General features: G+C 46.9%; 1 protein-coding gene across 1 annotated transcript; it reads left to right on the plus strand.

The window, feature by feature from the left end:
• Positions 1-450: 450 nt before the first annotated feature.
• Nnmt (nicotinamide N-methyltransferase) lies at positions 451-11,247 on the plus strand. Its single transcript, XM_075967801.1, has 3 exons — positions 451-842; positions 2,048-2,255; positions 10,767-11,247. The coding sequence occupies exons 1-3, from the start codon at positions 689-691 to the stop codon at positions 11,197-11,199; spliced, it is 795 nt and encodes a 264-aa protein (XP_075823916.1). The 5' UTR covers positions 451-688; the 3' UTR covers positions 11,200-11,247.
• Positions 11,248-11,556: the final 309 nt, after the last annotated feature.

Consider the following 11,556-nt stretch of genomic DNA (forward strand, 5'->3'; position numbering starts at 1 on the left):
TTCCCTCCCCCTCCCCCGATCAAGTCCCCCTCCCTCATCAGCCCTAAGAGCAATCAGGGTTCCTTGACCTGTGGGAAGTCCAAGGACCACCCACCTCCATCCAGGTCTAGTAAGGTGAGCATCGATTTTTTTTTTAAGCGAACATTCCTTAGCCACGAGCACTTGTCCTTACCCCCATCCACTTTTCTTTCTTTCGTATGTTTAAACTGAAACCATTCTTTGTGACTCTTTTTTTTTTGAGGGGGGAGGGGGAACAAATACTTGCAAAAAGAAGAAAAATTACTGGATTGTTTGGAGATGACCCGGCCCTCTGAATTTGGGGCTTCTTCCAGGGGTTAAGCAATCTCCACAGTGAGCCGGGCCATTTCTCCGGCCTCTGCAGCTGACCTTTGCCACTGGGTAGAAAGTGCCCTGCGGTGTGTGACCCTCCCTCTGCCACTCCTTTCCCTTCTCCAGTAATTTCATCACTCCCTGGAACAGTCGGGAGATCTGAGGTCTATTTTACCGTTAGTGTTTAGCGGACCTCAGAACATTTGAGGTCTATTTTAACATTAGCCTCTAAGGGATGGGCGGAGCCGAAGGAAGATTGACAGCTCCAGATTCCAAAAGCCAACTTCCCAGAGTGATCCCTGGCTTCTGGAGGAGGGGGCAGGAGAGCAGCAGGCTGGTGGCACAGAGCTGAGACACGATGGAATCCGGCTTTACCTCTAAGGACACTTATCTAAATCATTTTAATCCCCGGGATTACTTGGAAAAATATTACAGCTTTGGGTCCAGACACTGTGCAGAAAACGTGATCCTCAGGCATCTGCTGGAAAATCTTTTTAAGATATTCTGCCTGGGTAAGTTTGTCGGTCTACATATGAGTCACACTGCGTCTCAGGGGATGGCTGGACGTGTGTCTAGCCGTCACTCCTGGACAGTTTCTTGGCATCACTCGTTTCTTTAGTGAGAGTAAAAGTGAATGTTGGCTTAGCTATTCTACAGTTTACGAAGTTCTTTTATCTCCATTGTCTTTTATATGGTCTTGAAAAATGAAGCCAGGGGGCCTGAGTGCTGTCCTTCTTGCTTCTGCAGTGACTTACCAGGTGGCTTGAAGCAGCCATCCAACCTCATGGGACACTTTAGAGAGTCTACGAGAGCAGAGAGCTGGGGCGCAGGATGCAAGAGACTGATGCAGAAGGACCTCCATGAGTCTGAGCTTGGCCTGGACTGCATTGTGCTTTTTCTGCATAGCCTGGACTATAGAGTCAGACTCTGTCTCCAACAAATAAATAAATTAAAAGTTTGATTTCTTAATTGAAAGGAATATTTTCCCATGAGGTAAAGACCTCCTCAGATATTAAGAACTGAGTACTTTGATCATTACTTAATCTCAGTGTTTTTCATTTATTTATTTATGTGTGTCTGTGTAAGTCTATGTGCCCACGTTGCATGCCTATGCTGGCATGGGGCCAGAAGAAGGCATCAGATGTCCTCTTCCGTCATCCTCTCCACCTAGACCTTTGAGACAGAGTCTTTCCCTAAACCTGGGGTTGTGTCTTGGCTAGCCTGGAAGCCAGTAAGCCCCTGAGAGCCTCTCCTCTCTGCTCCTCTCAGAGATGGGATTATAGGCATTTGTAAAACGCCTGACTTGTTAAGTGGGTGCTGGCCCTCATCACTGTGGAGTAAGTATTCATAACTGCTGGGACATCTCTCTAGTCCCTAAATTCAATTTGTTAACAACAAAAAAATTTAAGTTTCTATCAAAGTACTCCTTAAAAGTTTTTACCATGTCTATGTTGTCTTTTGAGATCAGTGATCTGTATACCAGATATAGATCTTGCCCCCCAGACATCAAAATAGCCCAGCAAAACATGCCCCCATTTAGGACTGAGCTTGAGGTAGGGATAGAAAGTAGAAAGATTTCTTACCAAATGATGTTAATGGAGAGTGGTGGGTGGTCTGTCTGTCTGGGGACATTTTTGGCACAATCCTGGTAAAGATGGTGGAACTTCAGCTCAGCCTGTCCTCTTATGATGCCTGATCCCTGCCTCCTCTGGACCAGGTGATGTGAAAGGAGACCTCCTGATTGACATTGGCTCTGGCCCCACCATTTATCAGCTCCTCTCTGCCTGTGAGTCCTTCAAGGAGATCATTGTCAGTGACTACACAGACCAGAACCTTCGGGAGCTGCAGAAGTGGCTGAAGAAGGAGCCAGGGGCCTTTGACTGGTCTCCAGTGGTCACCTATGTGTGTGATCTCGAAGGGAACAGGTAGGATGAGGGATACCTGCTTTTCAGCCTTCTGAAGGGACCTGATGTTTCTATCAGTCAAAAAATACCATTGCAATTCAGTTGAAAAACACAAAAGAAATGCAAAGACAGAGACCAAAGGGAACTCCCGATGAAGAATGAGGGTTCAGGAGAATAGATTGGGTGCCCTCCACACTACCTGAGTATTATTTTATTGTCAAGTCCTCCAACCAAAGCTGGTGGCTCTGTGTGTGCCTAATGCCGACGCCACCAGAAACAGCAAAACGTTGAACAGGATTTTTAACCGACAGAAGCAATTTGAAGCACCTATGCCAAAAGAATCCATTACTCGCCATCTGTAAAATCAGAGCCTAAAGGGAACTGGGAGATGGTCAGTGGGTAAAGTGGTTGTCACAGAAACGCACGGTCCTGAGTTCATATCCCTCCCATTTAGTTAAAGAGCTGTCCTTTCTCCAGCTATCATCCTTATTGAAACCCAGCTGGTTATAGATGCACGGGCTTAGTCCTGGGCTCTCAGCTGTGTTCCATTATTCTTTATTCTCTGGTTTTGTGTGTGTGGTAATGCTGTGCTGTTTGGGTGCCTATAGCTTTGTGCTATTTAAGACCAACACATCTTTCTGAAATACAAAACACCTGTCCAGAAAGCTCTGGGAGCTGCATTCCCACTTTCCCTAGATATCACAGCCCACATCTCATTCAAAAATGAGCCCTTCAGTCTAGCAGGCTACTAAAAGAATTACTTATCTCCTTGCAGAATTGTCAGCTCAGAACAATTGCCTCTTAAGACGCCCTCCCCATCCCCATCTCTTGGCCTGGATGAGGAACTGTACTTTTGGCAGGAGGTCCTGCGTGCCTTCCTTATCCTCATGCCACATCCAGCAGCTTCAACTATTTTGAGAATGATAGTGATCCCATTCCGCTTACGTTCTCTCACATCCTCGAGTGCCTCTATCAGCTTCCAGTCCATTTTCGCCAAGATTATTTCTTCTTTATCTGAAGATATTTCTTGTGCTGATGGCTTCCAAGGACAATAGAAGCTAGCTACTTTCTTCTGCTGCTTTGGGAATACAAGTTGTACATTTAAAAATCACTCATGATATTTTTGAATCATGACTGTTTTAAAGTTTTAAGATATCAGTACCAAACTCTTATCTCAAACCATGAGGTATTATGCAATTACCCTAGGTCTTTCGTGAGCAAGGAAAATAAACTCTTTTCTTAAGAAATTCTAGAAAAAGGAGCTGGTCTGGTCATTGGGAACTTTAAGAGGCCTTGCTGCTGTAGCAGGGAATCTGTGTTCAGTTCCAAGCACCCACATTTGGGTAGCTCACAGCTGCCTGTAACTCCAGTTTTAGAGGATCCCTCTTCTGGATTCTAATGGCACCCTCTACACACATCCATATACACAAAAAGAAAACTTAGAAAAGAAATCCTAGAAATAACATGAATTAGCCTCTGGCCCCTTGAACAACATATTGCTTAGCCTTGGGATCCTCAGATTAGCAGCTTTAATACATCGTGTAGTAGCATGTTAAAAATGCAGAGTCCAGGGCTGGAGAGGTGGCTCAGTGCTTAAGAGCACTGGCTGCTCTTCCAGAGGACCGGGGTTCAATTCCCAGAACCCACAGGGAGCTAATGACTGTCTGTAACTCGAGTTCCAGGGACTCTGACTTCCTCTTCTGGCCTCTGAAGGCACTAGACACACACATTGTTGGTGAACAGACATACATGAAGCAAAACACCCATATAAGTTTTGTTTTTAAGAAGAGGAGATGCAGACCTTCAGGCCTCCCTGACTGTGCACAGGGCTTGAGTTCCTTCTTCCATGAGATCTGCTGAGGTGACCATGACGGTGGGAGAAGAGTTGGGTCTAGAGCCAAGATTCCCACAGACCCACCAGGATACCAGGATACCCAGGAGAAGGGAAATGAGTTAGAGTGTGCTGTGTAAGCTCTTTTTCTCCACCTATACAGCCAGTAGGGGTTTGGAGAAGACAGGGACTTCCAGGTGCCCCTCTAGAGAGCAGTGGCCCCCCTGAGCCTGCCAGGAAAGAACTGGCTGGCATGCTGGAATAGTGGCTGTTATCTGAAGCCAAAGGTCCCCACACAGAGGTCGGTAAGGGTTGGGCATGGTGGTACATTTTGGTTAGCCCAGCACTCAGGAGGCAGAGACAGCAACAGGATCTTCAAGGTCAAGGCCAGCCTGAGCTACAGAGTGACTCTAGCCTAGCCTCTGCTACAAGGCACTTGCGTGTCCTCATTCCAAGATCTCCTTCTGATCAGGGCCCTCCTCTCCCCATTGTTTGAAGCAAGGGCTTACCTGGTAGCCCAGGCTAGCCTCCAACTTGTGTCTTGCTTCTTCTTCTAGGGTTTTGTGATTATATGCCTTTCCATAGCGCCATTTAGACTTCTTAGAATAGAAAGCAAAATCCCAGTTTTGGAGATGGGTCTCACTATGTAGCCCTCACAGCCTGAAACTCACTCTGTAGACCAGACTGGCCTCGAACTCAGAGATCCGCCTGCTTCTCTCTCCAGAGCGCTAGGATCAAAGGTGTGTGCTACCATTCCTGGCCTCAAAGGTAAAATTTTAAATTCAATCCACAAAGGCTTGTTTTGTCTGGAACCCAGCATTTCATTTGCCTATGGACACTCTTTTCCTTATGTCCTCTACCAAGAGGGCTTGACACATGCTGTCTTCTCATGCTGGACCATCCTCCTCCCCTTGTTCCTCTCTTTGGCCTGGTCAGTGATGACAGATGCCTCCTTGCATCTCTGCTTACATGGCTCCCTTTGAACTTGCCACTGTAGACTACTAGATCAAGCCAGGATCCCACACCCCATGACCCTTTCCTCCTTGATCGTATCCATTTTTACTTCTAATTTTGGCAAGTGATCCTTAGATTAGCTATTTTCCTTTCTTTTCTTCTGTAATCTCCAGGAAGACTGGAGCTATTTCTCTCTTGTCCATCCCTGACTCCCCAGGACTTTTGAGTACCCTAGTACCTAACACATAACTGAGGTTCAAATGTGAGTGTAAAATGAACAAACGGATGTATCCTGCCTTCCAGACTCCACGCCCTGCCTACACTGTCTACCTGATTCAGGTGTGGACTGTGCCTAAAGGTTATGGACAACTCTTCCTGCCTCTCATAATTCTTATGCTGATACTCAAGTTTATCTGACTTTTCTTTTTGTTGTTGTTTAGAGACAGGGTCTTGTGCACCACGGCTAGCCTTAAACTCATTCTGTACTTGAGAATGACTGTGAACTCCTGACCCTCCTGCCTCCACCTCCTGAATGCTGGGACTAAGGGCAAGTACCATCACACCAGGCTTCTTCAACCTTTATGTCCTTGGGCTGTGTTGATGGCTTTGTCACAGGAACACGTGCTGAAGGCTGCTGGGATGAGGACTGGGCAGGGGAGTGGACTGGAAAGGGCTCCTGTGGAGATTCTGACTTACTAGCTGCCTTGCTTCTCGGTGTAGGCAGAATCTCTAGGTAATTACTGGGTATGGGAAGACATTCTTACAAAGGGCTCTTGCAGGAATCCTTACCTGTTCTTTCCTTCTCTGCCATGTCCCTTGGGCTTGTGTAGCTAGCATATACACAGGGGAAATGGCAGCCTCTATTTGAAAGAGTCAATCTTTACAAGGAGAGCAATGGCCACGCCGCAGTTAGCTTTCTGTAAACCAAGCTCCATGCTGCTCCGGTATGTGTTTATCACCTTCTCCTTGAGCTAAACGTGAGGCTGAGTGGTAATTGCCTGGGTCTCCAGGAGAGTCCATTTCCCTGTGGGTGTTACCCACAGTCCTCGAGGAGCCCTGCGGGGTAATCTTTACATAGCTGCCTTGGCAACTGAGTTCACCAATGTTTGCTAAGCAGCCAAGGACAAGCAGGTACCAGCAGCGGTTGGAGAGCCTAACAAATTCCCCTTCTCAAATTGGCACATGTCCTGTGAGCTTTCGAGATTTCACAGTGGGCTTCACAGTGTGGGAACAATTTTCAGCATCGGCTGACTGGCAAGTGCTAGTTCTGTGGTAATTTGGGTCTTTAAAATAGCTTAATACACAATAGGGCACAAAGGTCCACTTTGCTTCTGACGTAATCGCTTAAATACACATTCTAACAATGTCCCCAGCCTAGAGTAGCATTTTAACCCCCACCCCCAAATCACCATGTTCTATTGCCTTAGCCTCTTCTATACACTTGTTGTGTATATGTGTAGACAGGTAATTCCGTTTGTTTTCTGATCTACTTTCTTTACTTATTTTCATAGACATCTATTGCTTAATAATCAGTTTTTCTTCTTCTCCTTCTTAACATGCTCTGTCAAATTATCTGTACTGTAGCAGGGCTGGGTGACATGCCTGCTTTTAGGATGATGGTTGTTCTGCTTTGCCCAGGACTGCATAAAGAACCCAGCACAGGAAATTTCAGCATAGGAAACTTCTAAACTGGAAAATTTTAAGGCAAATCAGCACAAAGTGGTTGCCATAGGACGGACCATCTTCACCCCTGATTAAGGGGTAAACCCAATCATGGGTAATCTTTTAACAGATTTATTTTTATTATTTTAAAGTATGTGTGTGTTTCTCTGTGTGGGTATGTGACCATGGAACCCACGGGGATCAGGGAACATCAGATCCCTTCGAGCTAGAGTTACAGGTGATTGTGAGCTGCCCAGTGTGGCTGCTAGGACCTTAACTGAAGACATGACCACTCCATGGGATGGTTGGAGAGCAGGTTTTTAATGTAGAGATGAGAGATCGAACAGCCAGAGGCATCTGGAAGATCCCAGAGCAGAGAGAGAAAGAAGTACACTGAACATGGCCAGCAGACCGGACATGGCCAGGACTATCTTCAAGAGAGGTGAGAAGAGCAGAGGCTAGAGAAAAGCGAGAGTGGCAGGAACAGAACACACACACACACACACAGAGAGAGAGAGAGAGAGAGAGAGAGAGAGAGAGAGAGAGAGAGAGAGAGAGAGAGGAAGAGCAAACATAGTGAGATTAGCAGGGTAATAAGGAGAATGAGCAGAGGGGGTGGGAAGCCTGTGCTGGAGGAAGTTTACGATGGTGGGGGGCGGGAGGTGGGGACTAGAATGCTAGCATGGACTTTGAAATGTGTAGCAGGTACTCGGGATACTGAAGGAGCCTGGAGGCCAGCATGAGCTTTGATGTGCTAATAGGCACCATATGTAGCTATATGCTCCTTCTGCCTGAGATAAGGGACATGACTCCTTTAGGTAGATGGAATCCGTTTCACAAGTTCCTGAGGAAGGCTGACTTTTATCTAACTGCCAGAAATCCTCCCACAGTCCAGCTTAAGCTCATAGGACTGCCTTTGGGGTTTGGGGAATTAGAGTTTCCTTTGGACCTAACATCCAGGTCCTCTGCCAGAGCAGTGTGGACTCTTCACTACTGAACCATTTCTCCAGACACCAGTGTAGCGGTTCTGGAAATTTCCTGATAGCACTTGCTAAGCCTCCACCTCGTTCTGTGTGATTCTCACTGTCTTCCCCCCAACACTCCCTCTCTTCTTCTCTTTCCCTTTCTTCTCCACAGTTTTGCTACTGAGCTAGGAACATACCATCAATAGATACATTTAAAGTGGAACCCAGTTTTCAGTGTATCCACAGCACTGTGTAATCTCATGTTAAATGATTTTAGAATATTTTTGTAAATTCCCCAAAGAAATTCTCACCCCTGCCAACTTCCTCAGCCTCTAGTAATCTCTTCCCTGCTTTTAGTCTCTAGAGTCTTCCTGGACATTGCGTGGAAGCGGGATTGTGTAACGCATGACCTTTGGTTCTGACTTCTTTTACTTAGTATTATGTCTCCCGGGTCTACCCATGCTATAGCACACATTAGAATCCACGTGTGCAATTAGTTTCCTCAGCTGTGTGTCTCCCACATTAGAGTTACTGATTTATAGGCTGTTGGGTATTTAAATTGTCTTGGATCATTTAAGCACATACATATACATATTTTTGTGTGGATAGATGTTTTGTTTGTCTTAAGTGATAGTTTAAATGCAATTGGTCTCCATAAGCCCATAGGGAGTGGCACTATTAGGACATGTGGCTTTGTTGGAGTGGGTATGGCCTTGTTGGAGGAAGTGTGTCACTGTGGAGGTGGGCTTTGAGGTCTCAGATATGCTCAAGCCATGCCCAGTGTCTCAACAGTTGATGTCCTATTGCCTGCAAGGTGTAGGACTCTGAGCTCCTCCTCCAGCACCATGTCTACCTGTACGCCACCATGTTCCACCACGATGACAATGGACTGAACCTCTGAGGCTGTAAGCCACCCTTTAAATGTCTTCCCTTATAAGAGCTGCCATGGTCTCCGTGTCTCTTCGCAGCAATTGAAACCCTAACTAAGACATCCACGAGTGGAATTCAGGGTCATGCAGAAACTTCATGTTTGACTTTTGGAGAAACTTTTAGATTATTCTCCAAAGCAGTTGGACTGTTTTTTTTTTTTTTTGCTTTTTCGAGACAGGGTTTCTCTGTGGTTTTGGAGCCTGTCCTGGAACTAGCTCTGTAGACCAGGCTGGTCTCGAACTCACAGAGATCCTCCTGCCTCTGCCTCCCGAGTGCTGGGATTAAAGGCGTGCGCCACCACCGCCCGGCCAGTTGGACTGTTTTAAATTCTCACTGGCAGTGTAGGCAGGCATGTTCCTTGCCAACACTTGTTACCTGTCTTTTTCATGCTAGCCCTCCCAGTACATGTGAAGTATAACCTTGTGGTTTGGCATATTTCTCTGATGGCTGGTGAGACTCTCGGTCTCTCCTACCCATAATCAAGCCTCTCAGATGAATAGTTATAGCAAATTGAAAGGACACTGGCAACTAACGGAAGGTGCCAGACAAATGCTCAAACTAGATGGCCACAGACAACTTTGCCCACCTTAAATCTTTCTGCCTAGACACAAATTTAAGTTTTCTTCAAACCATTGACGATTCCTTATGACCTGAACTTGTCCTGACTTAAGCTCTTCCTTCTTGGTGGATGTTGGAGTACCATCTACTGTCTCCATCAAATGGCCATCTCATCTCCTGGGGTCTGTATCAGACAGCTGCGTTCCCTGAGTTTACAGCTGTGCAGTGCCCAGGTGCTTTGTCAATCAGTTTTGTCAAAGGGGTCTGCACCAGTAAGTAGTCAGGGCTCCTACTGGAGCTCAGGGCCCTGGATACTCCATTCTCTTTCTCTTTGGCTTTCTGCTATCTTTTTCCCTTGTCTGGTTCCCCTCTCCAGTTCATCTGGTGGGCTCCACACATTTGTTTATTACTCTGTTCCTTCTTTTCTCCACTCACAGACGCAAAATGGACCCCACATGTCAGTCAGCTTTCCATTTGGGTAGCTAATAACTGAGACAGTAGCTCTGCAAAGTGGAAGACTCCTTTCAGCCCACAGTTCCAGGCTGCTTATAAGGCTATGGTGGAGGATCAGGGTAGGAACATGTGATGAAGAAAAGCCGCTCACCAGCAGAAAGAAGATGCCAGGACCCTACAATCCCCGTTGGGGCATGTCCACAGCAATGGTCCACTGGGCCCCACCTTCTAATGGGCTCCCCCACCTCGCAGTAGAACCCAACCAGTGACAAGCCTTTCACACAACAGCCTTTGAGGGACATTCCAGATATAAACTATAGAACCATCCATGACCTCATTTTCTGTTCCTGCTTTCTCATCTCTATCGATTAATTGAAATTCCATTGATTTGTCCAAAAGAGGCAGTTGTCTTGATGGGGTTACCAAGAAAATAAGGTTAGGAAAGCCGCAGTCAGGAGAAAGGGACTGACCCGAGACCCTGGCCACAGTGGTAAGATAACCAACGAGGGTTTCTCTTGGTGTCATTTGTTTATTTATTCATTTTTTGAGCCAGAGACTCACAGAGCTTCTTGTAGCCCAGACTGACCTTGAACTCATTGGATAGCCAACTTCTGATCCTCTTGCCTCCGCCCTCTGAGTGTTGGAACTGCAGGCAGGCAGTACCCCACCCATGCCCAGTTTATGTGGTGCTGGGGATGGAACCCAGGACATAATACATGTTAGACAAGCATTCAGTTGATTGAGCCAAATCTCCAGGCCCCAAAACCAACAGCTTGTAAGCCTGTCTAGGCTGGATCCCATCCCCCCATGAACAGGTAACTACTGTAAAGACAATCATTCAGCACCCTAAGCTCCTTTATTGACTGTGTGAGAGTCAAATAGCTTCCACCTTGCAGTTTGACAAAGCAGTCAAGGACAGTACTGATAACTTAAAAATATATATTAATAAAAGGTGGGAGAAGGGCAATTCCATGGAGGGCAGTTCGTTTCCGAAGCAGGTGGGAGCTATTGTGATTGTTTTCATGACTCAGCTTGGGGTAACATTCAGAAACCGGAGTAGGATGAATTTAAGAACCACAGTATGGTCTACACTGACATACAACCTCAGCCCCAACCAAAGAAAACTGGGGTCCCCATATGTCAAGCAGTGAGTGATGCTCGTCTGTGTGTGTTTTCCAGAACCAAGGGACCTGAGAAGGAGGAGAAGTTGAGGCGGGCAATCAAGCAGGTGCTGAAGTGTGATGTGACTCAGAGCCAGCCTCTGGGGGAAGTCTCTCTGCCTCCCGCTGACTGCCTTCTCAGCACGCTCTGCTTGGACGCTGCCTGCCCTGACCTCCCCACCTACCGCACTGCACTCAAAAACCTGGGCAGCCTGCTCAAGCCCGGGGGCCACCTGGTGTTGGTGGACGCCCTTAAGAGTAGCTACTACATGATTGGAGAGCAGAGGTTTTCCAGCCTTCCCCTGGGATGGGAGGCCGTTCGAGATGCCGTGGAAGAGGTTGGCTATACCATTGAGCAGTTTGAGGTGATTTCTCAGAATTACTCTTCTGCCACAGCCAACAATGAAGGACTGTTCTCCCTTGTGGGGCGTAAGCCAGGCAGAGATGAATGACATCCTGTGATCCCAATTAAAGGTTTGCTAGTTCGTTTCGGACTATGGTGCTGACGGCGGTGTTCATTGTGTGGTGTAGACGCTGACTGGTGGGGCCCCATGGTTCAGGGTGGGGTGGGCAGTCTAGGATAAGTTCATGGGTCATTCCTTAGTGTTCCATATACACACTAATGCTATGGGACCCCCAGGTGAGTAACTGAGACATCTGGTGTCCTCTACCTGCACTCACACAAGAAGCTTCACCACCATAAACACGCAGTTACGGCCACACCTGTGAAGCATGCGTGAATCAAGCTCACGCCTGACTACAGAGATATCCGTTTTTCACTGTTAACCTCCCAGGGAGTGGCTGCATCC

This window comes from Microtus pennsylvanicus, chromosome 3, assembly GCF_037038515.1.
Source record: "Microtus pennsylvanicus isolate mMicPen1 chromosome 3, mMicPen1.hap1, whole genome shotgun sequence".
Lineage (NCBI taxonomy): Eukaryota > Metazoa > Chordata > Mammalia > Rodentia > Cricetidae > Microtus > Microtus pennsylvanicus.